The 24361-nt window shown below is 43.0% G+C and overlaps 2 protein-coding genes across 4 annotated transcripts in view; both read left to right on the forward strand.

The window, feature by feature from the left end:
- The first annotated feature begins 12428 nt into the window (after window positions 1-12428).
- Window positions 12429-20876, forward strand: tmem230a (transmembrane protein 230a). Of its 2 annotated transcripts, none has more exons than XM_020458080.2 (4): window positions 12429-12618; window positions 17485-17599; window positions 17767-17889; window positions 20412-20876. In XM_020458080.2, exons 2-4 carry the CDS (start codon window positions 17498-17500, stop codon window positions 20550-20552), a joined length of 366 nt encoding a protein of 121 aa, XP_020313669.1. In that variant the 5' UTR covers window positions 12429-12618; window positions 17485-17497; the 3' UTR covers window positions 20553-20876. The 2 variants fall into 2 exon arrangements, with proteins under 2 accessions (XP_020313669.1, XP_020313670.1); XM_020458081.2 differs by lacking the exon at window positions 12429-12618 and adding an exon at window positions 12784-13189.
- A 1381-nt stretch (window positions 20877-22257) lies between these two features.
- The window catches only part of igsf9a (immunoglobulin superfamily, member 9a), a 34667-nt gene continuing 32563 nt past the window's right edge, over window positions 22258-24361 (forward strand). For both annotated transcript variants that reach the window (XM_020458112.2, XM_020458113.2), the window contains exon 1: window positions 22258-22678. The gene's annotated coding sequence lies outside the window, so the exon portion shown is untranslated. The remainder of the gene's footprint in view (window positions 22679-24361) is intronic.

Genomic DNA, 24361 nt, shown 5'->3' on the forward strand with positions numbered 1-24361 from the left:
GGTCTGGTAGAGCTGTGCTGTGATGGGTCGGGTCTGGTAGAGCTGTGCTGTGATGGGTCGGGTCTGGTAGAGCTGTGCTGTGATGGGTCGGGTCTGGTAGAGCTGTGCTGTGATGGGTCGGGTCTGGTAGAGCTGTGCTGAGGCGGGCCTGGTCTGGAAGCATGGAAGGGAGGTTGTAGGGGAATTGAAAAGGGTGGTGTGTAGGGCAGTGTGGCCGGCGATGCTCTAAACTCTGCACTCTGTGACTGCGTACGGCTTGGGGATAACTCAGTGTATCTGCATGCAGATCCTGGTAGAGAAGTGGTGGAGGGTGGTGTGGGGGGCAGTGTTGCTGGCTGTTCTCCAGTCTCTGTGAGGCGCCACCAGATGCAGGTCTAAGGGAGCGTCTGATTTGTCTCAGGGTTCTGTTGCTACTGTGGGGTGAGGTGGATTGGCCACCCAGAGCAACATACTTTAATGTTCTGGCAAAAGTGAGGACTGCCTCTTTGTACAGCTGTACATTGTCGTAAAAACAGTCCAGGCTGAGGATGGGATGGTGGGCCAGGTATACGTTAGGCCAGGTATACGTTAGGCCATACTCCAGGTGTCACGTGTGAGAGAGGCATGCTCAGGGCTGTGTCTGCTGCAGGCGAGGGAGAGGAACACTGGAGACTACATATTGGGGTACAGAGGGAGTGGAGACTGTTGTATGTAGTGACAGTGGAGAGGTTTTAAGTTCAGCAACAAATTGTTCCAGACTCGCCTCCGAACATTGAACCATCACAGTGTTATTATAAATAGGAAACAAACGTTTTCTGACATTTTAAATTCATTGTTGGTCTTGTGGAGAGCTGTGTGCTAAGCATTAGGATCATCTGTGTAGAACAGATAGTCTCCTTTAATTTCCTTGTTTGCTTTTAGGATGAAGTCAGCCCTCAGAGTCTCTGGGGGAATCTCTTTGCAATAGATTTTTTAATAGATTTTTTCCTAACTCACTTGTAACATTTTCAGGATACGTGACGGCAAGGTCTCTGAAACAAATGCTTAGAGAATGCATCCATCTTCATCTCCATGGTGACCTGTAAACAATGCACTCCTCTCTAGAATGATGTTCATGTGTCTCTTGATGAAAGCACTTACTAAAATAATGCACCTATAGATAAATGCACTTTTTAAACAATGCACTTTTATAAATACAAATAAAAGTTATTAAATATGTTAATGAAACAATACATTACCATATTTTAAGATACTCTCAATGTTAAGAATGTTTCTACCTCCTTTCCACGTGCTCTTCCGCTTGTTTGTTCATCTAAATACTTGTTTCACTAGCAAGGCCTAAACTATCCTCCATAAATCCTTCCTCTTTCTCCCTCTGTTGGTTTATCTATGTCCTAATTCTTATTGTTGTCCTTGTTGGGTTTATAGTTTCCCTATCCCATTTCTTCCTTGTGTTGCCTGATGATTTAGCAGATGAGTCTTGCAAGAATGTAACGGTGGGCGCTGAGAGTGAGGAAGTCAGGGAGGGAGTGTTTTAATAAAATAAACTATACATAATACAAAACAAGAAACACTCTAACAGCACACAGACAAGAAACTAATGATGCGCAGGTGCGCGTAACGATGGTGACAGGTGTGCGCCATAATGAGCAGCCTGGTGACCTAGAGGCCGGAGAGCACACGTGATAGTACTATCTTGGGGATCAGGAGCGGACCGTTCACCTCTGCTGTGGCACAGGAAACCTGTCAGTCCGGCTGAGATGCGGGAGCAAGAAGACCTAGAGCACCGGAGAGAGCATACGTGATGGTACCCCCTCCCAGGCGCTTTCGGCTCCAGCTGTAGGACGCCAACCAAAGGGACGATCCCGGGAATCAGGAGTGGACCGGTCACCCCTGCTGATGCGCGGGAACCTGACAGACCAGCTGACGGGCATGAGAGCCTGATCAGCCGGTGGAAGCAGGGGAGCCTGGCGATCCGGCTGAGGCATGAGAGCCTGACGAACCGGCGGAGGCTGGGGAGCCTGGCAATCTGTCTGAGGCATGAGAGCCCTGTAGCGGCTCCCGGATCCACGTCATTACCACCAAAAAATAATAACAATAAAAAGTTTTTTTTTTTTAAAACACTCCCTGATGCTTCCCTCAGGTGAGGCATCATTCTGTAACGATGTGCGCTGAGAGTCAGGAAGCAAGTTTCTCAAATGATTGCCTCACCTGGTTCACCAACTACTTCTCTGATAGAGTTCAGTGTGTCAAATCGGAGGGTCTGCTGTCCGGACCTCTGGCAGTCTCTATGGGGGTGCCACAGGGTTCAATTCTTGGACCGACTCTCTTCTCTGTATACATCAATGATGTCGCTCTTGCTGCTGGTAAGTCTCTGATCCACCTCTACGCAGACGACACCATTCTGTACACTTCTGGCCCTTCTTTGGACACTGTGTTAACAACCCTCCAGGCAAGCCTCAATGCCATACAACTCTCCTTCCGTGGCCTCCAATTGCCCTTAAATACAAGTAAAACTAAATGCATGCTCTTCAACAGATCGCTGCCTGCAGCTGCCCGCCTGTCCAACATCACTACTCTGGACGGCTCTGACTTAGAATACGTGGACAACTACAAATACCTAGGTGTCTGGTTAGACTATACTAGGTGTCTGGTTAGACTGTGGAACTCTCCTTCCAGACCCACATCAAACATCTCCAATTCAAAGTTAAATTGGCTTACTATTTCGCAACAAAGTATCCTTCACTCATGCTGCCAAACATACCCTTGTAAAACTGACCATCCTACCAATCCTCGACTTTGGCGATGTCATTTACAAAATAGCCTCCAATACCCTACTCAACAAATTGGATGCAGTCTATCACAGTGCCATCCGTTTCGTCACCAAAGCCACCTATACTACCCACCATTGCGACCTGTACGCTCTCGTTGGCTGGCCCTCGCTTCATACTCGTCGCCAAACCCACTGGCTCCATGTCATCTACAAGACCGTGCTAGGTAAAGTCCCCCCTTATCTCAGCTCGCTGGTCACCATAGCATCACCCACCTGTAGCACGCGCTCCAGCAGGTATATCTCTCTGGTCACCCCCAAAACCAATTCTTTCTTTGGCCGCCTCTCCTTCCAGTTCTCTGCTGCCAATGACTGGAACAAACTACAAAAATCTCTGAAACTGGAAACACTTATCTCCTTCACTAGCTTAAGGCACCAGCTGTCAGAGCAGCACACAGATTACTGCACCTGTACATAGCCCACCTATAATTTAGCCCAAACAACTACCTCTTTCCCTACTCTATTTATTGATTTATTTTGCTCCTTTGCACCCCATTATTTTTATTTCTACTTTGCACATTCTTCCACTGCAAATCTACCATTCCAGTGTTTTACTTGCTATATTGTATTTACTTTGCCACCATGACCTTTTTTTTGCCTTTACCTCCCTTATCTCACCTCATTTGCTCACATCGTATATAGACTTGTTTCTACTGTATTATTGACTGTATGTTTGTTTTACTCCATGTGTAACTCTGTGTCGTTGTATGTGTCGAACTGCTTTGCTTTATCTTGGCCAGGTTGCAATTGTAAATGAGAACTTGTTCTCAACTTGCCTACCTGGTTAAATAAAGGTGAAATAAAAAAAATAGAAAATAAAAGTTCAGGGAGTAAGTGTTTTAAAAAAACAAAAACCACTAACAGCACACAGACATGAAACTGAAACAATGACGCCTGGGGAAGAAACCAAAGGGAGTGAAATATATAGGGAAGGTAATCAGGGAAGTCCAGGTGAGTCTGACGACACGCAGGTGTGCGGAACGATGGTGACAGGTGTGCGCCATAATGAGTAGCCTGGTGACCTTGAGGCAGGAGAGGGAGCAGACGTGACAAAGAACCAAGTCGATCAATCTCTCCAAACTATTTCCACAAAAGAAAAGTATCTGTCAATTCCTCTAGACGTGCAGAACACAGCAATGCACTGAACTGACAAAACTGTTCACACAAATTGCAACTTATGGAGGAGCTCTTCTTAAGTGCTGCTGATCGTGGAATTGGTAACTAGGGACTTTGGTATTGCCACTATTTCTTTCCATAAATAATTAAATTATTGGTAGAAAAATAGAAAATTATATTTTTTCTTATTAAGTTCATTCTAATTGAATCTTCTCCCAATTTATATATTTGTTTTAATTCAATTTTATGACAACCTGCTGTACTGTCAACAAAATGTGACAAATGCAATTTTAGCGACCGACTTGTTTGCTATAGCTCCAATATTTTACTGGGCAAATCCAGTTAAGAAAAAAATTCTTATTTACAATGACGGCCTACCCCAGCCAAACCTGGATAATAGTACGCAGCCCTATGGGACTGCCAATCACGGCCGGATGTGATTCAGCCTGGATTTGAACCAGGGACTGAAGTGACACCTCTTACACTGAGATGCAGTGCCTTAGACTGATGTGCCACTCGTGGTGTTAAGTTAAAAATACATTTAGGATTTCCCAGGGTAGATATTCTGATCCTGTTAGCAACTTTCACTTAGGGCATATACTACTGAAACCAAGCCATAATAAATGACTTCATCCACAGAATGAATTGACTGAATAACCCAACCACAGACTCTGTGGCTCCACCAATCCTGAGACAACACTCCTTCAGAAATATACATCTTTTTTTCACATTTACAAATGTCTGTGCTGGCAAACAAAGTGTTATCTCATTTAATGTCATGTCCGCCCTGAAGGTAGGTGTGTGTGTTTTGGTGTGTTATGTGACAGAGAGAATGTTCACGTGAACACATGAATAGCGTTATGTAGATAACACATGATTTGACAAATGGCACTGACTGGTGAAAATGAAGATGGAACTTGAATTGGAAGGTCATAATGTCCATTTGTCATTTCTAAATTTCATTTCTCAATGCAGGAGGAGCAAAATGACATTGTCCTCTACCAATTGTGTCATTTTCAGGTTAAATTTGAATCAAGTTGTAAAGTTTGAGACCTGGTCATGACCCCAATCGGTTACATAACCCCATGTAGATTTAGGAGAAAAGTCATGTCATCATGACATCTGATCATTATACAGAAGGAGTCTCTCATTCTTAATCTCTCTCTCCTGGACTGAGAGGTCATGCTGAGGTTCAAGACTTGGTGTCTACCTCCTCTACCTCCTACGATTGTCTCCACTGAAGGCATTGTGAAGGCAAATCTATGTCCCTTGTTAAGCCTCCACTATACATTTGTATCTCATATGGTGGTCCTTTGACATTCATTTCTGCCCGTGGTTAAAAGGATACAATGCTAAAGCATTGCTGAATGGGTATGTCATTTATGCAGGCTTGAATACAGTCCAGAGTGATTTTGTAAGGATAACAGAGCTAATTGTATGTTTTAATTGGCAAGGCATTTATTTAATGTCCATGTACTTAGCTGAGCAGAATAAATGCAAACATGTTCAACCTGTTAGTTCTGTCTCACCCCGTCCGTAATTATTCTGCCACTGTATGCCTACTGATAACATTGTATTTCCTGATTTTTATTTTCTATTTATTTATTTTGTTTTGGGAGAGAGAGAGAGAGAGAGAGAGAGAGAGCGTAATGAAAATGAATAACACAGGAGTAATTGGCCCACCACTGTGCTGTTTCTCTTATGGGTGCTGAGACAGAATATTGTGCAGGGAATATTAAATGCATGGTAGTGCTGTATCTCTTATGGGTGCTGAGACAGAATGCTGTGCAGGGAATATTAAAAGCACAGCAGTGCTGTTTCTCTTATGGGTGCTGAGACAGAATGCTGTGCAGGGAATATTAAAAGCACAGCAGTGCTGTTTCTCTTATGGGTGCTGAGACAGAATGCTGTGCAGGGAATATTAAAAGCACAGCAGTGCTGTTTCTCTTATGGGTGCTGAGACAGAATGCCGTGCAGGGAATATTAAAAGCACAGCAGTGCTGTTTCTCTTATGGGTGCTGAGACAGAATGCCGTGCAGGGAATATTAAAAGCACAGCAGTGCTGTTTCTCTTATGGGTGCTGAGACAGAATGCTGTGCAGGGAATATTAAAAGCACAGCAGTGCTGTTTCTCTTATGGGTCCCGAGACAGAATGCTGTGCAGGGAATATTAAAAGCACGGCAGAATCGTTTCCCCACAAGTTAATGTAATTACAATTAGTCTTGGATGAACTCAAACTGAGCCCAAGTGCCAACAGTAACAATTAGACAAATATTGAAGGACAACAATTGCTTGCCAATCCATCTAGAAACGTTATATCATAGACGAACTGTGTGACTCATTGGAGAAGGCCTTGGCAATGTCTACACAGATTAGTAGCCTTTCTCAAGTCAAAAGGCCACGACAATGTGCGCATCTACTTGGTTACTTGTTGAATTTGATTCCAGTTAACCCCCTCTTCCCATTCAGTTTTTAGCAAGTCTGTTGATTCAAACACTGTTGTGTTCAAACAAACAACAGTAAAAGAAAGGTTGAAATACAGCAACACATATCTATACAGATAAATACAGGTGGGTAGGTCAGAATCAAAGCCCCAGGAGAAGCCTCTGGTGGTAGTCATCTCAGCAGGCAGTGATCACCCTTTGCTACTGCTAAACTGGAGGCAGCCTCTCACAACTGAACTTTCCTAACATAGCACGTAAAACTTCAGACATTATAAACGGATTACATTTGGGTAAAACTCAATCTCCATTGCTAGGCAAATGCAGTCATCCTCTTCTCCTCCCGCCACTCAGTGGTGGGAAATACAATTTCCTCTTATCAGCTCCAGGTGGATAATTGATAAATTATTCATAGTGGGGTGAAGGCTGGGTGCTAAGAGATTACTGTGTCTAATTGTTCTGCGGGTTACTGTTAAAATGCAGGAAGAAGTTTGAGTGTGCACAGCAGTGGAGGCTTCCGAGGGGAGAACGACTCATAGTAACGTCTGGAACGGACCAAATGGAAATGACATCAAACACATGGAAACTGTGTGTTTGAAATTGTTGATACCTTTCCACCTATTCTGCTCCAGTCATTACCATATGCCCATCCTCCCCAATTAAAGGTGCCGCCAACCTCCTGTGGTGCACAAATACCCAGAATGGAACTAACAGGAAACAGAGACATGATGATGTTCATAACACAAATAAAAGAACATCTCATAAAACCATTCTCAATCTTCTATCTCAAAGTATGCAATATGGTGACCCATCAAGACCTGAGGGCTGTGGTATTTTGAGATGCCAGGAAATAAAAAATGTAATAAGAGGAGGAAAATGTAATACATCACTTCTGTTTTTGCTCTACTGAGGATCTTGGAAGCAATTTGTAATTTCATTTTCATTCACCTCGTTCATTCCACTGACAACATCTAGTCTTGTCACAGACATTGTATCTCCCATGACATTGGCCCACATCATGGTTGCGGTCACATCATGGTCCCTCCTCACTAATTGATGTACTCACTTTCTTTCAACCACTCACAATCTCGCACAAATACACATGCTCAGTTATACTTGCCGAAGCACTTAATGCCACATCAAGTCATTTAATTAACCACTTAGCAGCATTATTTACTTTCTGCAACAATTAGGGTAAACTAAAACCGAAACTTACAATGAAAACTAATCATGGAAAAATTATTTATTAAACTGAAATTAAATAATTAACAAAACTATACTGAAAATGTGATCTTTGACTCCCAAACTAAAATAAAATAAAAACGAATGAATTATGTTCAGTTTGGGGTTTTCAAGCTTCTGAATCTGGCAGGTCACATTAAGATTGACATCATAATTTAAAGGTAGACTCAGCGAGAAGACGTTGCCACGGGCAGCGCCGAAGATATTGGGTGCGTTTGAGTGGTAAGGCTAAAGCAACTGACTGTGGACGAAAGTCGAAGTAGTGTAGTCGGGGGAGGTGCATCTGCGACAGCCAAAAGTCACACACTAATGTGGTTTTCCAACAGCAAAGCTCAGATTAACAGGGCAGTGTTGCAATTGTTTATTAAATGTTTTCTTTATAATGTTGAAATAAGCATGTAACTAACCCCCGTATCAAACAAAAACTGTAATCATAATTTAATATTATGTGTCCACATTGAACAATCATTAGTGAGATAGACCCTCAAATATCACATTTGTATGTATATATCCATTTGTATGTATATATTATAATTTCCTAAAATAACTTTTCAGATATTTTCATATCTGATCCATAGTCTTCTGATTAATGAGTTATTTACTTTACCTCACGTTAGTCTCATTCCAAATGTCGTAAATTGTTGGTTATCTGCACGATTTATTACTAACTAAGTAATTCACAGAAATGCATAAACAAACACAGTAAATATGGTTACATGAAATGATAAGGGAATGTGCCCTAGTGGGCTAAACCGGCATCGCGGCTTGGTGGACAAAACGGGGAGTGGGGGTCAGCTGAGAAGTCACTACAGAGTTGATAATTATAACAATTGAAATGATAATCCTTTACACATGAACGCTCACTCCTTCGGGAACAATTGCAATCAATAGATATATTTACGCTCAGTGTGTCGTCTTGATCGCTGGTGAAAAGTTTGTTTCTTTTGTAGAATTGTCCATCTCTCTCCCTCTCTCTCTCGGTTGTGGTTATAGTGGGTAGTTCAGAGTGACATTCCTTCATTCGTTATAAAATGGATGTTTCGGCGGTTGTCGTTCTTCGCGTTCAATGATACCGAATTCCTAGCTGCAAACTAGTAATTAATATCAAAGACTTGTTCTTATTCTGCCGGTATCGATAGTCTAAGACCATACCCCGTGGTATGGTTAAAAGATTCAGCAATGGTCTGCAACCTTTGTACTCCCGTGATTGAGAGAAACATGGTCTGGTGATAGTTTGATAGTTTTATTCAGAATTGCAGAAAAGGGGCTGTCCCAGGATGCCTGACCCTAACTGGGCTCAGGGGCGATTCTCTGATTTAGTTCAAATCCAAAGGGAATTGGATTTTCCTTCATTAAACAGTCCAAAATCATATTACACAATTTTACAAACAGTATCATTACTCACTCATTCATCTTATACAACAATTAGGTGTAAACCTCATATCTGAGGCTATTATATAAACAGCGTTATGATAATGTGGCCACACGTCTCCCATGAGCTTCCCCAAGTTGCAATAAACGGACCAGTTCGTAGCTGGATTCTTCACCGATCTTTTATACTTTCTCCGGAACATGAAATTCGTTCGTACCTCAAGTTCTGTGAGGTGGAAGAAATTCCTTTGTTCCCTAGGAAAATGTACTCTGCCTCTTATACTGTGTGGCCATGTGGCAGGGTCTTCTCCTCAGGAATTTACGACCTCTCTCTGACCACATCAGCCTAGTTGAAGGAGGCAAGGAGAGGGGGATGGGGCTTGCTATACCCAAAGAGGGCAACGTCATGATAACTGTATACAAATGGGTTTCTGTTTCTTTGGTCACGTTCACATGGGTCAAACAAAAACACCCTAATGATTGGTTGACAAAAGAGCACCCTACAATACAGGCGATGGCTGCAGGATGAATTTGGTAAAGGCCAACTGCAAAAACTTGCAGTCGACTGCAGTCAAACCTTCATGACCTTCGATCACATCATTTTTGAGAGGAGCACAATGCAAGACTTTGCTCTCACACAGTGACAGAGTATCTGTGCATGTGCACTTCACACTCCCACAACGTAGTAGCTACGGGACCAAAACAGATGAGAAGTTTAGCCTCGCACTTCAACTCTCCTGGTTGTTTGTGCATCTACATCATCTTGCGGAGTCTACCTTTAAACTTAACCTAACCTATTACCTGACCCATCACCATATGCATTACTGCCCCACAGTGGCAAGAAGTGAATTCTCCAAAAACTATACAACATATACAGTGCATTGTAAAATTGATTAAATAGTATTTTTTCCTCATCAAATCTACACATAATGCCCTGTAATGACAAAGCAAAAACTAGTTTTACAGACAGCGATTACAGTCTCGAGTCTTCTTGGATATGACGCTACAAGCTTGGCACACCTGTATTTGGGCAGTTTCTCCCATTGTTCTTTGCAGATCCTCTCAATATCTGTCAGATTGGATGGGGAGCATCGCTTTGGGTTCAAGTCTAGGATCTGGCTGGGCCACTCAAGGACATTCAGAGACTTGTCCCGAAGCCACTCCTGCGTTGTCTTGGCTGTGTGCTTAGGGTCGTTGTCCTGTTGGAAGGTGAACCTTCGCCCCAGTCTGAGGTCCTGAGTGCAGGTTTTAATTAAGGTTCTCACTGTACTTTGCTCCGTTCATCTTTCCCTCGATCCTGGCTAGTCTCCCAGACCCTGCCGCTGAAAAACATCCCCACAGCATGATGCTGCCACCACCATCCTTCACCGTATTGGTTGTGCCAGGTTTCCTCCAGGTGTGATGCTTGGCATTCAAGTCAAATAATTCAATCTTGGTTTCATCAGACCAGAGAATCTTGTTTCTCATCGTTTCAGAGTCTTTAGGTGCCTTTTGGCAAACTCCAACTGGGCTGTCATGTGCCTTTTACTTAAGAGTGGCATCCGTCTGGCCACTCTACCATAAAGGCCTGATTGTTGGAGTGCCTCAAAGACATTTGTCCTCCAGGAAGGTTCTCCCGTCTCCACAGAGGAACTCTGGAGCTCGGTCTGAGTGACCATCAGGTTCTTTGTCATCTCCCTGACCATGACCCTTCTCAAGCTCAGTTTGGCTGGGCAGCCAGCTGTAGGAAGAGTCTTGGTGGTTCCAAACTTCTTCCATTTAAGAATGATGGAGGCCCCTGTGTTCTTGGGGACCAATGCTGCAGAAAATGTTTGGTACCCTTCCCCAGATCTGTGCCTTGACACAATCCTGTCTCAGAGCTCTACGGACAATTCCTATGGCTTGGTTTTTGCGCTGAAATGCACTGTCAGCTTTTTGGACCTTATATAGATATGTGTGTGCCTTTCCAAATCATGTCTAATCAATTAAATAAAGGGGTTTGACAACTTTCCGAATGCATTGTACATGGCTCCTAGCCTCCCACGCATAGGCTACTTTCTGTCCCTAAGAATAAAACTGAAACTAAAGCTAAGTAATATTTTTTAACCGATATATAAATGTTATAAAATTGAAGTAAATAAAAACAAGTCAAGTTTATCTGAAAACTAACAAACTAAACTGAATTTCAAATAAAAAAAACAAATATATAAACACAATACTATAATATAATGCAACACACATCAACATGAGAAAAAAAACAATCAACCATCATTCCATGCAGCCAGCTTAGTACTGAACCAGCCTTACGGTACATCCACTCACTATGCAGGACAGCAAAATGACGGCATCTAATAGCTTAGCTGTGAAATCGATTGTACCCCTCTTCTAACACTCACCACAGACTAAAATTGATTCCATCAGAAAAACAAGAATATTATAAAGGGAGTAAATTATATGAACTAGCAAGACAAACACACATAAATCCATCAACTGAATGGTATTGTTTTTTTCTTTCTTTTAACTACAATAGCCATGTTAGTGTTTCAAAGAAATTGTGTCGATTCTAATTGAATTCTGCACCTCATTAGAGTGGACGTGTAGATTAGTAGCCACTCATATGGCTTCTTGCATCTCTACATTTGAGCTGACTGCTAATGTTATTGAATTGAAGCATCTACTGTACTATAGCATCAGGCAAAGCTAGGAGCCTGGGACTGAACCCCTCCCTCTGCAACTGGATCCTGGACTGTTTGTATGATTATTTTTGCATCGTTTGGAAAGGTTTGTAAGCAAGCATTTCACTGTATAGTCTAAGCCAGTTGTATTTGCTGCATGTGATAAATAACATTTGATTTGATTTAGTTTAGTTTGCTATTATCAGAGATGGTTCATAACCATATAGTAATACAACCAAATATAACGATTTATGCTATTATATTATATTTGTCTCCTAATCAATCAAAATATCCAGGTCCGATTTCAATTAGCATAAGGGGCCATGATTACTTATCATACATTTAATTATCCAACTGTACAACTGTAAGTCATTTTCTGTGTTGTACGTTTTTGTAGGTGCAAAAATGATTTATTTCCATTTCTCAGGCAGGAAAGTTAAGGTGTCTGTATAGCATTTCAAACCAATTAATTGGTTTGGAGATCACCAATGCATGTAGAGGTTTTCATAACAGCTACCATTTTAACAAGCTGATAGTGAGTGAATACTTATTTTGTTATATTCATATAATATATTACATATTAGAGTTAGGAAAAAAACATGTAGGGTTAGTCACCCAAGTTATTACAAAAGTAATTCAGTTTTGTTTGCCATATTGCTTATTATACCACGAATTGTATAAAGAGGAGCCAGGGGTAGCATGCCTACCAGTCTATTTACTCTGCCCTTACCAATATGGCCGCTCGAGACGGTCTGTGAACCATAGAAGGCTGTATGTTAGTTGACCAATTCTTGCGCGCGCAGCCACGAATACGGGAAAACAAGGAAGCAGACAGAGGGCTTGGTGAAGTTCTGTAGATAGAAAACAAGTGAACAAAACACTGTAGCTATTTGAAAAGTCTATCACTATCGCGAAATGAGCATTTATTTGGGAAAATAGTATTACGTTGATGTCACTTATTATTTTGCGTCCAGCAGTAATACAGGTGAGAGGTAATGTTTATTTAGCTAGCAAACTATGCCAGCTCATCAGGGGTGTATACCGCCGATTCGGTTATAAACCGTTTATTAAACGGAAGCAAACGAAACGGGGAGGGGCCTACCTGAATTTTGTCGAATAGAAACAACCGTTTTTGCTCTGTTTGCTTCCGTTTGGTTATTAATTGATAAACGGTTTCCGTGATGAATACACCCCCTGTGAATGTAGCTAGATAACGTAACTGTCAATAACACGGCCCAGTTTCCCAAAAACATTTTAAAGGCTAAATTAATCGAAAGCATCTTAGTAGTAGCATCGTTAAATCTCCGAGCTGTTTCACAAAACCATCGTTATTAACGTTGTACTAGAAAATGCTCGTAATCTCAGGCCATTCGTAGAACAGCTAAATGCGTTAGATGTTATGTTTTCACTATATTGGGTTACATCCGAGGTGAGAATTTACAGATTTACAACAGCGTACACCTGTGTCCGACCCCATGGCCGCGACACACGTTCTCTTTAATTTTCTCGGCGGACGTCCGTATGTTTTGAGGAAGAAACTTTCAGAATTTCGCTTGGTAAGTCACTGATCAGTGTAATATCTAGCGTGGAAGTATACTCACTGGCTGTTTGCAGCTGGCCACATGGCCAGCCCCTCCTGAGTGCTCGACTCGCTGCACGCGGTTGATCTGTATCTTCCGCCGGTGGTTTGTCGTGCTTGTGTTTCTTTAGCGTTTCACTACGACTCCGTGTGCATTAATATAGTGGTGGAACTTGCTGCCACAAACTTGAATTTACCCTACACAACTTGCAGACTGGCTTGTTCTATGTGTGTGTTGTGAATTGATGTAATGCTGCGCGGGTTCTCTGCTAATTATCCTGCAGGGTTTGTACTTGTTCTTTCCCTTGCAGTGTGCGATTGTCGTGGTGGGATTTCCACTACATTGAGACGGGTTTCTTAACGGGTGTAACTCCATATGGTGCTGTTTTTACTGCTTGGATATTAAACCGGCTAGGTAGTATTGCAGTTGGCATAAAACGAATAAATTAAATCCATTACCTGTTTGCTGTTTTTTTTGTCTGCCTGTTTCTCCCTGTGTTTGCAGAGGTACTGGATAATTTATCATTCCTCCAAGCGGACATAGCTCTCCCAGGGTGTTGGACCCCTGCTTCGTTGTTTTGGCTGAGTTTATGGCTTCCCTTTGTGATTGTGCCATCCCCTCTGGAGATCCGCATAGGAGAGAGCGGTGGAGCTCCCTACTGGATGCCTGTTTTGTGTGGTGCCTGCACCTGGCACAATTGGAGGCCATGCGGGAGTGGGTGGGTGGGTGGGTCAGCCGGGCTCAGGCTGGGGCGAGCTCCATCCAATAGGAGTGGTGCGGCAGCGAGCTAGTCCCTCTGCTGGGCCCAGTACCCCTCCCAGGAAGCATTGCCGGAGCCACTGCAGGTAGAGCCCATCTGTTGCCAGTCCTGGACGGGGGCATGAATCGGCCGGGACCACATTGAATGGAGGGTACATTTCCTGCGTCAGGAGGTTGATAGCTTCGATGGCAATGACAACTGTTCCCTGTTGACCAGTAATAGGCTGTTCCTGGGGGCCGGTGGTGGCACTGTTCACCATGAGCGGGGCTACCAGGCTGACAGGCCATCAGAAGCCGGAAACGGGGCTTCATCGCCCCCAGCGGCTCGAGGCTATGAGGAGCCTACTCACTTGGGTAACCACTGCACTGGACATCAACTGGTGGATAGCGATGACTCCATCTGTCCCTATCTCTGCTGAGTTCTGCGAGGCCTTGCAGGGGAGTTGGGCCTCTTTCAGGGCGGAACCCGCGACTGAAGGCGGGACCCCCCCAGAGTCTTTGATGCGGACTTGAAAGCCACATATGGGTCCCTCTGCTCCCTTGGCCGCCTTACCAACTGATGCTGCAGGCCTACCTGCAGATTCTGTTTTCCCGGCTGCAGGAGGGCACATAGGAGCTCCTCCAGGACGTGATCAAGGTGTCTTGCCTGCTTTCCCTGCTCCAGAGGGATGTGGCCTGCACCAACGGACGGGCTACGGTGCAGGTGGTTACCTCCCGGCGCCATCTCTGGCTGGCCCAATCGCGACTGCCAGCTCTCCAGAGCACATTTGCCACTCACCCCATCACCCGAGGGCTGATGACATTCTAGAGCAGACTGATAAGGTTCATAGGGACCGGCAGACCCTGAGATGATTCATGCCGCCGCCCTGGGTCCAAGGCAGACGGGCCGTCGCCACCCACCTGCACCCGAACAACGGTGGGGTCCCTCTCCTGCCCAGTCGCCTCGTGCTAAGAGACGAAAGCGGGGAGGTGCACAGCGTGCGGTGAAACAACAGCCCGTTTTTCCCACAAGGGTCTTCCCCGGTTTTTGCAGAGGTACTGTACTGGGTAATATATCCCTTACTGGGTTCCTATTCCTCCAAGCGGGTCACGACATAAGCTCTCCCAGGGCGCCAGACCCCTGCTTCATGGCCTTGTTGGTTTGGCTGAGCTTATGGCTTCCCTTTGTGACAGGTGTGATGGTGTTAACCGTCACTGCCATATAGGGACATGCCTGGGAGACGCAGGCGCTCAGGGCGCCAGAGGAGAGGCAGGACCCCTGACACACCCTCGGCCGCTTCTCTCGGTCTCAAAGGGCGAAGTGGGATGAGGGTGTGGAGTCCCCCTGGGTGTTGTCCACAATGCTCGAGGGGTACCAATTCTGGTGCCGGCCCCCGTCCTTCAGGGGCCTTCGTGTCACCACGGTGGCTGACCCCTTGAAAACCCTGCGGCTGGAGATCTCCTCACTCCTGGACAAGTGAGAACAACAGACCAGCTCTTTGTCTGCTATGGTGAGAGAGTCCTGGGGTCTGGGCTATCAAAGCAGAGGCTCTCACTGGATCGTGGACACGATTACAACAGCGTACTGCCTGGCTGGCATGCCAGTCTGTGGTGGCACATTCAACACGAGGTGTGGCTGCGTCCTTGGCTCTACTGAGAGGAGTGCCCCTCGCTGAGATCTGTGTTGTGGCCAGCTGGGCTTCCTCTTGCACCTTTGCTAGGTAGTATTGGGTTGATTCAGCAGGACTAGTTGGTTGGTTCAGCAGTCCTGGGCATCGCCTCCCTTTCGGGGGACTGTGGCCCCCACACACACACACACACACACATTGACAGCCCCTGCGGTTTAGTCCCACTCTGGGACTTTGCCGCTGGCTGGCCAGGTCCCTCTAGCACCGACTAATCTGGTACGGGTATACCAATATATATTGGAGTGATCCAATATAGTGAAACATAACGAAGGTTACTTATGTAGCCATGGTTATGTGAGCTATATGGATCACTCCAATCCTCTACAGTGCTACAGTGCCTCAAAATGATGTAGAGAACGTGTCGCGGCCATGGGGTCTACGTATAGGGGTGGACCCTAGCTGTGACACCGGTGTACACGGGAGTAAATATCAATATATTGGAGTGATCCATATAGCTCACACAACTGTGGTTACATGCGTAACCTTCCATTTTTGTCCTCCCGCGTCACTTAATACACAGAAGATCTCCGCTAAACATAAAATCACATGGTTTCTCTGCCTTTCTGTAACCACCGATATCTTCAGAACGAAGTTGACTACAAATACAAAGCTGACAATGTCTTTTGCAATTGATACAAACGAAGACGTATAAAAATATGATTCAAATGAAAACTGATGACTGCATTAAAATATTAGACTAAACATTAGACTATAGGCATATTTCAATCATATTGCAATGTATTTAAAGTTTGACTCAATTTCTTTTATATTTAGCTACTTACTGTCTAAATTGTCTCAATATATTCATGATGTGTAGCCTAATGTGCACAATTTGGCAAATCATAATTTAGTACATTATTATGATGTAAGAATTAGAATAGCCTCAATATGTGCAGCCATAGGTGATAACTTTCATTGTGGAATAATTATAATGTTAGTGTAAGATTTAAATGGGGAAAGCTGATCCGAGAGCAGCGTTACATTTCTTTCGACACTATCAGTATCGACACGTGCCTCAACGAGGCACTTATAGCGAACGTTCTCTGCGTGGTGTTTTGGGAAATGTTGGGTGTTATATCTTCGGACTTTGTAGGAATGATGCATCTTTAAAACACTCGTAAGCGAGTTCCATCGCTATCGGGAAACCAGGGCCTCGGTTGTAATCATTACGTCTTGCAACGGAAACCGTTTTAAGTACCAAACTGAAGCAAACAGAGTAAATGCTTTGCACAACCTTTAAAAAAATGTTTTTTACTCGTCATCACATACGCTGCTGCTACTGTTATTTTATTCCTAGTTATGTACATATACAGTATACCTCAATTACCTATGGTACCCATATATAGCCAAGTTATCGTTACTCGTGTATTTATAATTACGTATTTTACTTTCATATTAGTTCTCTATTTTATTTCTCTGCATTGTTGGGAAGAGCACGTAATTAAGTATTTCACTGTTCTACCACATCAGTTTTTTACGAAGCAGGTGACAAATACATTTGATTTGAAACGGGGAGGGACCTACTTGAATTTGTCCAATAAACTCGTTTCCATTGCAAAACGTTTTCTGTTTGGAGTAATAAACCGTTTCTGATGCAAAACGTTTTGCAACAGAGTCGGCTTAATGAATACACCTCTGTTGTGCAGTGCCTAGCCTCCAAGTTGTGTGCCTGTAGCGACTAGCTAGTTACTCTGTCTGTACAGTACTTATCTAGCTATAGCTACTTATGTAAGTTATAACTAGCTATTCATATATCGCTTTCTGGACACTAAGTTATATGGTCTATATGAGTTTCCATGTTATTTGAATGCCATTCAAGTTGTCGCCTTCTCCTTCCTGACACAGCTCCCGTCTTGTAATGATGCCTGCACGCAGCGCTGTTGCTGCTGGTGGGGTATCCAGTAACAAAGTTAAGTACTCAAGACTAGCTGGCGATGAGGATGGCTACATTGACTTGCAGGTGAGACACAGACAACTGGATGTTGCATTGCATGCATATCTCTCTAACCTCCCAACCACCTATAGTTGAGCCTTTTTGGAGTCATCTCTGTCATATCACATATCATTGTAACCTGTGGTTGTCTTGGTTATTATGAATCCTATCTTTTGACCTTTTATACCAAACAGTTCAAGAAAAGCCCTCCCAAAGTTCCCTACAAGGCTATTGCCCTGGCTACATTCCTCTTCCTGATTGGCTCCTTACTTATTGTAATCGGTGCGCTTCTCCTTGCAGGATCCATAGAAGTTTCGGTGAGTAGCTCACAGACATACGTACACTACATAGCCAAAAGTACGAGGGCACCTGCTCGTCAAACATCTCATTACAAAATCATGGCCATTAATATGGAGTTGGTCCCCCCTTTTGTTCTTCAGTGGCTTTCCACTAGATGTTGGAACATTGCTGCGGGGACTTGCTTCCATTCAGCCACGGGCATTAGTGAGGTCGGGCACTGATGTTGGGCGATTGGCCCTGGCTCGCAGTCGGTGTTCCAATTCATCCCAAAGGTGTTCGAGGGGGTTTAGGTCGGGGCTCTGTGCAGGCCAGTCAAGTTCTTCCACACCAATATCGACAAACTGTTTCTGTATGGACCTTGCTTTGTCATGCTGAAACAGGTAAGGGTATGGCTGAATTAGCCGAATCCACTCATTTGAAGTGGTGTCCACATACCTTTGGCCATGTAGTGTATATGACGTCATTGCAGTAGCTTGACTACATAAAACAACAGTGCCCTTTTGGCGGGCTGATATCCTGGCTTGAAAGAAACAATCAGCAGCAACATCACCTACAGTACTACAGTATTATGTGATGACTTTGTCCGGCTCCTCTATAGAAACAAAGTAATCTATCGCTGGCCCAGATTCACACACTGAGGCAAAAAAAGGTTGATCAAAGTGGAATGAAGGCAGGATCTTCATTGAATAGCAATGAAGAGTGGGAATTCATTTCCTGATTCCGCTTTGTTCAAGTGTATTTGCCGCTAGTCTGTGAATCTGTGAGCGACAGTAGGCTGTTTGAGATTGCGCAGATTGAAAATGTGCCAGGCTGAATGGCATGATGCTCTGTTCCAAGTTGTCATATGAGGGTTTGTAAGGTCATGGAAATTTATTTCATAATTGTTCATGTAATTCATGAAAACACACTTAAATATGATCAATCAATAAAAAAAATGACATAGCCTTTATTTAACTGGGCAAGTCAGTTAAAAGAACATCTTATTTACAATGACGGCCTACCCCATCCAAACCCTCCCCGAACCTAGACGACGCTGGGCCAATTGTGCGCTGCCCTATGGGACTCCTGATCACGGCTGGTTGTGATACAGCCCGGTATCGAACCAGGGTCTGTAGTGACGCCTCTAGTACTGCAATGCAGTGCCTTAGACCGCTGTGCCACTCGGGAGCCCTTATTGGAATGACCCTTCAGTGCCTGTCTGTGGTGCTGCGTGTGTGCCAGTGGGCTATTGCCCGTGGAGACAGAGAGCGACATTTCAGCAGCAAGTATAACATGACAGACAGACTAACTAGATCACCAATTCAAAACATAACTTGTAGCAGTTAACTATAGCTAACTAATCATTTATTTCATTGTTGCCTTTCCACCAGCACTGTAGAGCCTAAATAAAAGATGGGATTCCCCTCTACACAGTAGCCATGTAATTATGACAACGTAAAACATATTCTAAGAATAGTTTAATTGACAAATAACTTGCTGTGCATAAACATGTATAGTTAGATACATTGTTTTGAAGTAGCATACCTTATCCATTTGATCCCTGATTTGTTGAATGAAGGAATGAAGTATTTGTTTGTAATGTTGAAAAAGCCAAGCCTGCACACCCAGGAGCTCTCCAGATGGAGGGTTGACCACATGCTGACAATGTGTGACTAACAGTGCAGATCTATGTGGGGTGCTAAGTGGCAAAACGGCAGGAGGTGGTAGGTCTACATGGGATCACACAGCAGCTTTCCATTCAAAATGCTTACTTTTTCATGTAGGATATAGTCATGAAAAATATGTATGAACCATTAACAGTGAATAATCAGAGGTCTCTATAGTATAATGTCATTTGTGAATTTTGGTGGACATAGTCTAATGGACCGACTTGGAAAAAGACAGCTCCTGCACTTATTCCATCCTAAGTCATGCACTGTACAATGCTATAATGTAATTGTAAATGACAATGGCAGGTTTTTCATTGCTTTCCTCTTCAGGAACATCCTAAAGGGGATCAATGTATCAGGTCTCCTAGGTTCCTCCTCCTCCAGCACCTGGCTGATTGAGCTTGACGTGTAATCCTTTCCTGGGTGTCTGTGCATTTCACATTCCACACCCATGTAGATCAGTGACCATTCAATTCCAGATATTTCAAGAGTTCTCATCTCAACTGTGTGTGCGCATAACATCAAAAACAAACCCCTAAATTAAAACCGATTTATATCATTGCATGCCATGAAACATGTAGTACTGTATGTGGTCATCAGTGTCCATTTCTAGCACACTCCCTCTAGTGTGACATCACTTGGAGAATAAATGCTGTGTGTGTTGACTGGCCATGTGGGGGTCAGTATGCCTACGTAGAACTTCCTCTTACAGCCTTGCCTTGTCAGGGTTGTGGTGTTGTATGATGCATATGTGCCAAATTGTAATTTGATGGATAGAGTGCCTGTATCTGTGTGTGCGCGCCTCTCTGTGAAAGATACTGAAACACAGGCTAATTCGTTAGTCAGGCACTGATTGTGATACATAAACTAAATAGGTAATTATTTTTCAGCACCCGGACCGTACAGTTCCAGTCCTCATCATTGGCATCCTTGTGTTCCTTCCTGGATTCTACCATTTACGAATCGCCTACTACGCCTCCAAGGGTTACCGCGGATACTCCTATGATGACATTCCAGACTTTGACGACTGAGCCACCCTTTTGCCCCTGTTAGCTGCATGAGACTGTTTCATTTACCTCGAGTATCTCCCAGACTGAGAAACAGCATCACCAAGTGGCTTAACTTTACTCTTTGTTTTATTGCATATAACACGTGTGCAATGCAACTGTGGCTTTGGCTTTAAACTTAACAGTATTTATTACTGATAGAGTATTTAAGATATGCAAGGCTTGTTATATATTTGTCATGACTATCTGTTTGTAATGCTCTCTAAAGATGTGTGATTGGTTGTAAAAGAGACTATCCAGTTTAAGTTACAGATTTATGATAATAATAAAATAAACTATCCAATGGCATGGCTTTGTACAAATATGTTATTTTTTAGTTTCTTTCTTTTTTTTCTTCTATTAAAATAAGAAAAATGATACTTCCATTTCTTGATCAACATTCTACTTGTTACTTCTCCGCAGGATACATAGAGCGTCTTGCTAGATTGCACTAATGCACCTCATTTGGTCTTGTTTGAATGTCCTTTTGTTTTCAAGATTTTAAGCTGCAAGTAGCTCGTAAGCGTATACACTGAGTGTACATGACATTATAAACACCTGAACTTTTCATGACAGACTGACCAGGTGAAAGCTACGATCCATTTATTGATGTCACGTGTTAAATCCACTTCAATCAGTGTAGATGAAGGGGAGGAGACAGGTTAAAGAATGACTTAAGCCTTGAGACAATTGAGGCATGGATTGTGTTTGTGCCATTCAGAGGGTGAATGGGTAAGACAAAATATTTATGTGCCTTTGAGTGGGGTGTAGGTGCCAGGGTAACTGGTTTGTGTCAAGAACTGCAACGCTTCTGGGTTTTTCACTCAACAATTTCCCGTGTCCACCACCCAAATGACATCCAGCCAACTTGACGCAACTCAATATTAGGAAGGTGTTTTGTACAGTCAGTGTAGGTCTTTGCTATGAACATTGCAATAACAAGGTTTTACTGATACTATAATTTGTCGAAGTGCCCCCTCTTGTGGTCTCAATTGAAAAATGTTTTTTATGACCTGCCCCTGTTCTGGAATAATAGCTTGAAGAAATATTCACATATCATCTATTGAAATATATTTGGGCCAAATCTTTGTAATTGAATGGGAAATATTATTTACAGTCATCGGTAATGGGCTAAAATGCATTTGTACCAGGCTTCATTACTGTCAGACAAACTGGAATAGCCTGCAGTTGTTTTTCCAATGGAAATATAATTTTCATTAAAAAAAGCATACATTTTGTGTGGATATTATTAAATTCTTCTTCTAGTATAGCCTATTTTACATTTTCATTCAGACTAGTTTCACAAATGTGTAATTGTTTATTTGATCAGTTAGTTTAAGTCCATGCAGGAAAGCAACTGGCTGTATCACAACCTGTGGTGATTGGGAAACCCATAGGGCAGCGCACAATGGGCACAGCGTCGTCGGGGTTGGCCGTCATTGTAAATAAGAACGTGTTCTTAACTGACTTGCCTAATTAAATAAAATGTTAAAAAACATTCCGTTCAAAGAAGGCCTACAAAATACAAATTTAAACCACACACAAACGTGCTAAAAAGGTAAATAGACTGGAAAGTTAAAAGCACAATTGGTTCAAAAAATTTTCTAAAATTGTACGTGCGTGCGAGCGCTTGCCTGCGTGTGTGAGGGAGAGCGGGAGGGGGAGGTGATTGGTCAAACAAGCGGCTCAATGAAGAGGGAAGAGGTGAGAGAGTAGAAACCTTCGCTACGGAGCATCAAAGGTGCAGGGAAAGTTATTCTCTGCTTTTTAGGGTACTTTCTAATATTGGGAGTATCGTGAATCTTCGTATACATGTTGGATATTACTGAGGAAATATGATGGATATACAACGCGTCTAGCAATTGTATTTGAGAATTCAGCGCAGAATGCGCCATCATTGATTTGCTTTAAATTGCATATACTATTCGATATTTCAGTAAGGATCAGCAAATCTGTTTAAACTTGAAACAACATATTTGCCACCTGGGAATAACACGGTGAAACACCTGTAACTTTTGCACTGAGGACTAGAGGAATTACTGAAAGAATACTTCAGACTGACGCACTAAATGGAAATACAACCTGCCTTTATTTGCATTAGTGTAAAACAGGTAAATTGTACTCAATTTGTTCCCCGACAACTTCAAGATATATATTTTTTTATATATCTTCTGTATGGCTTTTAAAATATTTATTACTAGAACCGTCTAGGATTTAACCTGTTCAAGGACTCATGTGAGTCTTGACCTATCTCAAAAGTTATTTTACAAGCCAGTTCTTTTTGAGCGTCTTTATTTTAGACTAACCTCGACACTTGTACCTGCTCTGATGTCGCAGACATGACAAACAGGGAACTGGGATACCTGTTTTAAGAGACCAGTGGGTTCATTGTACTCTGAGCCAGTGTTTGCAGTTGACTACCATGCCAGCCTCATATTTATTATTTATGCTCAGGTTTAAAGTCCTCCTGAATCACTGGAGTCACGTGGTGTGAGGTGACTTTACTCTTGCCTTAGTAATTTAGGACACACAAGAAAAGTAATTGTATAATAGGCTATTGTAAAACATGTGCTAGCATTGCTGTGAATAGGGGTTGTGGGGGTTATGTTAGTTTACTGTAGATTTAAACCACATATTTGATGCTTTTAAATTGAGTTTGTTATCACTGTTGAGTGAAAAGGGGTCAAAAATAAATAAATTGGCTATAAGTGTGAACTGCATCGGTCATGATGCGATTCCAGTCCACTGGCAAGACATCTACTGGTAACTCTCCTCCAAACAGATAGGTGAGAATGTAATCATTTCCCTGATGATTTCTAGGTGCAGGGAAAACCGTCTCTTTTATTATGCTATTACTCAGAAGATGCCCTTATACCTTGAGGCTTAAGAGAATGAGAAGCCTAATTTGTTCTGAATAGAGCACAATATCTCACCTGTGGGGTTCTGAGTGCTTTGTTATGACTAGGAACAACCAGTCCTCATTACCTCAGTCCTCAAACCACGGCCGGTAGGATCAACCTGCATTAACAGGTGTGTAATACACCTGCTTATCCAGTCACCTCCGTGTGATCATCAAAGACACATTTTGAATCTATTATTTTGCTTGTAGAACATTTCTACATCTCTGCAACAAACACACACACATTCACAGAGCTTCTAAAAAAATACTTTCAATCACGGCATCACTCAGAGATGTGGGATCTTTGTGGCCTCTCTTAATATTGCGGCCAATGCCTCACCCCCAAAACACACATGGTGATAGGCCTAACCCGTCTCTTCCATTTCACATGAATAGAATAAGAGTGAGAAAATCTCTCTCGCACCCATAGTGCCAAAGGATGAGTTGGAATCCTTCCCTCTTAAATGCACATCTGGCTAAAGCCTCTATTTTAACAGCATCCAGAGCTTCCTCTCTAGCCAGTCCAGGCAGAGCTAGGTGAATGGGTAAGTATTCTCTAGTGGCTACAAATCAATCGCTGCCCATTTCCCTGATTAAATGTAGTAATACACATAGTATTTCACCAGTAACATTCTCACTGCCCTCCCTGCTTTCCTATATGCTGATAAATCAAAGATAGGCATTGCCCGTTGACTAGGGCTGTTGTTTTTGCTCTACAAACATTGCAGGAGCATTGTGTTAACGTCATCAGTGTGTTTGTAAGGCGACGCTGCTTATTGGAGGCAGGAAGTGTACTGAGGGAATTGCCCAGGCCTAGGTTGCCACGGTTTAAAGAAGCTTCACAGCTCAGTCTCTCACTCTGTCTCATCCTCTTAGTTATGGTTCAATAATGAGT

Source organism: Oncorhynchus kisutch, linkage group LG23 (assembly GCF_002021735.2).
Source record: "Oncorhynchus kisutch isolate 150728-3 linkage group LG23, Okis_V2, whole genome shotgun sequence".
NCBI classification, from domain to species: Eukaryota; Metazoa; Chordata; class Actinopteri; order Salmoniformes; family Salmonidae; genus Oncorhynchus; species Oncorhynchus kisutch.